A 4,326-nucleotide genomic window follows, 5' to 3' on the forward strand; every position below is an offset into this window, starting at 1 on the left:
TTTTTTTTGCCCCCGTGGGGGGTGGGGGTGTGTGGTGGAGGGGAAGAGGGGGGAGGAGAGCGGTGTTCGTGGGGGGTTTCAATGGCTAAAACTTTAGTCATGGCCCAGACCTGATTTGTTTCTGATCGAACTGATTTGGTCCTGGGTTTTAAAACAGTGGTGCCTGGCAGCAAGATGTACAGGACTTGCCACTAAATAGAATACATCAATCATTGAGACAGTAACTTATTTAGTCTACTATTTTTAGATTATGACTGTATGAGATATAATATAATTTTAAAAGGAATCCTTCAAGATACATGTTGATGAAATCTATAATGCAACTTGATCACACGCTGCAACCTGTGGGTTGAGGCACTGCAACTGCAATCCGAAAGCGCGCAAGATTTCCATAACTCTAAAGCAGAAAATATCTACTTGATTTATAGTAATCGTTTCAAGCATTAGTACCATTTTAGTCTAGGAAACCATTATTGTAACACTTGAATTTAATCCAATATCTAACTATAGATACCATGTATTATCTTGTTGATGATGTTGCATTCTCAATTACTTCACTCCCTTTTGGCGGGAAGAGAAGCTGAGAATTGTTGGAATGAGAATTCAGACTTTTAATCACTAGTCGTATATATATACCTCTTTTCAACAAACTCCAACCAAAATATAATATTAGGACCTTATTACTGTAAAGTTTGCCGCCTTCTCAACCCTCAGAATGTAATCAAAGGATGGACCGAGGACAAATATGGGAGCAACGTTATCCTTGTAACATTGTAAATCCCATCTCATACTCTTATGAATATACTTCCTTACTTTTAACCTATCAAACAATCCCTACTGACATGACAGCTTAAAAAATGCCGATCACAGAATTTGGAAGCTCATAGATGATTAGATTCTATGTTCTAATGTTTGTTATATGCTAACTGCATACTTTATAACTAATGATAAGTAATAACTACTAATGGTAGGAAAAATGCTATTGTTGTTGGACTATTCATCATCTATACGTGAAAAGAGAGAGCTACTGAACTCACCGAAATTCAGTCTCTTTCTTCAGATGATATATTGATCTTCTCAGCTACATCAGCAGCAGCGGCAGCCGCCTTGTCCAAACCTAACTTTTGTAACTCATTAGAGAAGTTACTGACTTCAGTATCAGAGATTTTATATGGAGTATGGGCAGGACCAGGGAATGAACCATTTGTCACTTCTTCCTTGTACTCTGAAAGAGCTTTGTTAATCACATCTCCAACACGTGCATACTGCTTGCAGAACTTTGGGGTAACCTGCACAAGTGAAAGCAGATTTAAGTCAACTTTGCTTGCACAAGAAAATGATCAACAGAAACACACAAGAATTAAGATTAAACCTTGGCATGATGTGGATGTTGCAGCATTCCCAACAAATCATGGTAAACCAGAACCTGCATAGTGATAAGATAACAAAATCGTCAAACTGATGGGATTGATCTTGATCAAACTTTAACTCATCAGGATGTCTTGCACTGGAATCTTGTAAAAAACTTTCATTGTATTAGTGAAATTGCCACGCAAGTGATAGTGGTCAATGTGAGACTGAATGATAAAGTATAACTGACCCTATACGTGGACGTGTGTATTAGAATTTCACACTATTATTTAGTCCTTCCTCCAAACATAAGTTCTAGGGATACTTTTTTTCAACAATGCAAAAACTTGATTTACCAGTAGCCATATAATAAACACTACATCGTCTTCCAATCCCTCTCCTCTGTCCCATGTCAGAGAAGAAAACAGAGTGGAAATCTATGAAATTTCTCAAACAGAAAATTAGTGAGGAACAAAACACCCACACATATGAGACTGTTAGCCTATGGAATGGCTGAATTGAGAACATATCTTCCAACCTTGAAGTAACCTACTCAATTTCTACGATAAGTAGGTGGCATTAGCTTCCCAATGAAACACTATTTTTTTCCCACCTTAAGAAAGACGTTATTTAGTAACTTTTGAAAACAATATCCACAAAATTTCTGCCAGAGACTAAGCCTCAAGAAAACTGCTATTACATGCAGCGTTAGAATTGCAACAGAACTAAATAGGGTAATCAATAAAGTTTTGATCTCCATAAGAAATTCCAAGGAAGGTATGGCTCCTTACGATGAAGTCAAAAACCAAGCTCTATAAGAACTAAAATCATACAATGCATAAATAACACCCTAGAACCATTTGAAATCTCATATACATGTTCATTAGAATTTAACCCTAAAACTCAATTTTATTTCACTACTACAACCATATGTACTCAAGGCATTTCTCAAAATGATCACAAAAAATGACTAGATTTTCCTAATTGGGCACAAATTCATGATTCTTATAACCTGGAACACTTTCTAGAATGGGTTAAATTCACTCTTGAATTCGAACCTATGGATTCTATCACTGTTCTGAAAGCAGAATCACAATTTGTCTTTAAAAATTGTGACAGCACCATACATCACTACTTGCTAATACTGGTCTCATAATCCTTCTATCTAATTCACAATGAATAGTTAAACATAAACAAGTCTTTTTTCACAATCAATACATAACATAAAATCTTCAAAAAATTAGAGTCCAAATTAACCTGGCCACTGCAGAACGGTCCTGCCCCAATGCCAATGGTCGGAATTCGAAGCGCAGAAGTGGCCGCAGCAGCAACAGGTGCAGGAACACATTCTAAAACAACTGAAAAGCACCCTGCCTCTTGCAGAGCCAATGCAGTCTCTACAACCTACAAACCAAACAAATTTAACATATCCCAAATACATCCATAGTTACATAACAAATAGAAACAACAAGAGTCAAACAAACCTTGACAGCACTGGCAACGTTTTTACCTTGAGGCCTGAATCCCCCAAGAACACTGATAGCTTGAGGCGTCAGTCCTACATGCCCCATTACTGCAATTCCAGCTTCAACTATTGCTTTTGCAGCCGTGACTCGCGAAGGTGACCCTCCCTCCAGTTTAATAGCATCCATCCCACCTTCCTTCAAAATCCTAACAGCTGTGTCCACTGCCTGCTCATAATTCAGATTCCCACCATCACAAAACATAAACCCAACCCGACAAAACACAAAACTGATCTCATCTACCAAACACCAATGTAACACCTCCAGCCAAATCCCACGTTGGCAAAGCATGGGAGAGATAAGACACGTTTTGGGTTGCCAAAGCCCAGGCAAAGCAAGATGTTACAACCAATCTATTCCAAAGTCAAAACCTTTATATCATAAATTTCAGGGCAAGCTCTATTCTTGACCAAATGCTCATGTGAATTAACAAGTACCTGATTGCTGCTGGACTCATAAGATCCGAAAGGCAAGTCGCCAACAAGAAGTGGGGTCTTGGCACCACGAGCAACCGCGCGGCAATGGACGAGCATTTCATCGAGATTGATTGGCAATGTGGTGTCGTGACCATGAACCACCATGGCTGCGGAGTCACCCACCAAACACACATCAATGCCGGCGGTATCGAGGTGCACCGCAGAAGGGTAGTCGTAGGCGGTGACGACAGTGATGGGTTCGCCCTTCTTGTGTTTTTGTCTCAGGTGGGTTAGAGTCACCCGCTGGTTCGGGTTCTGCGGCTTTGGCCCACCGTACACTGAGTTTTCAGGGATGTTGCTCATGCACCGAATCTTAGAGAGAAGGGAAGGAATCCTCCGAGTTCTCAGGAGCGACATATTGGAGGGTATCGTCTTCTCTTCTGAAGAGATGTCTAGCTAACGACTCGAGTATTTTGCCAACGCCAGCGGCTGCTTTTAGTCCCACAGTAAATTGATAGTTATAGGCCAAAGGACTATTTCCCACCCAAGGTATGCTGCGATTGAAGGTTTTCCTCCTTTATTTTTTATAATACAAAATATCTATTTATAAATAGTTAAAATTAACAGTAGTAAGGGTAAAATCATTATTTTCTCTATAATATTAAAAATAAATTAAAATATAATCTCTTTTTACCCCTCTAAATTTTAAAAACTAAAAGTTTTCGTCACCCTAAGTTTTAAAAAATGGTAGTTTCATCCTAGGGTTTCGTTTTAAAATCTCTAGCTCCATTGCCTGCGGCCTCTCCTTCTAGCAGTCTCTTTCCTCTCATTTGAACACTCAATCAGTGTCAGAGGTCCAGACGAAGATGACAGCTTCGTCTTCGTTTAGGAGGACGAATCTTCGTCCTCCCAAAACGATGAAGTTTTTTGTCTTCCTCAATAAAGTTCTTTATCTTCCACGACTTTTCCAATGCTGAGCGAGGGTCCAAATGGGAGGATAGAGACCGCCGGAGGGAAAGGATGCTTCGGGAGGGAGA

The 4,326-nt window shown here is 39.6% G+C and overlaps 1 protein-coding gene across 1 annotated transcript; it reads right to left on the reverse strand.

The window, feature by feature from the left end:
• Positions 1 to 639: 639 nt before the first annotated feature.
• LOC123199376 (3-methyl-2-oxobutanoate hydroxymethyltransferase 1, mitochondrial-like) lies at positions 640 to 3,811 on the reverse strand. The gene is made up of 5 exons (XM_044614349.1): positions 3,311 to 3,811; positions 2,835 to 3,041; positions 2,608 to 2,754; positions 1,373 to 1,426; positions 640 to 1,289 (listed from the first exon to the last, which is right to left on the reverse strand). The coding sequence occupies exons 1-5, from the start codon at positions 3,704 to 3,706 to the stop codon at positions 1,044 to 1,046; spliced, it is 1,050 nt and encodes a 349-aa protein (XP_044470284.1). The 5' UTR covers positions 3,707 to 3,811; the 3' UTR covers positions 640 to 1,043.
• Between the last annotated feature and the right edge of the window lie 515 nt (positions 3,812 to 4,326).

This window comes from Mangifera indica, chromosome 2, assembly GCF_011075055.1.
Source record: "Mangifera indica cultivar Alphonso chromosome 2, CATAS_Mindica_2.1, whole genome shotgun sequence".
NCBI classification, from domain to species: Eukaryota; Viridiplantae; Streptophyta; class Magnoliopsida; order Sapindales; family Anacardiaceae; genus Mangifera; species Mangifera indica.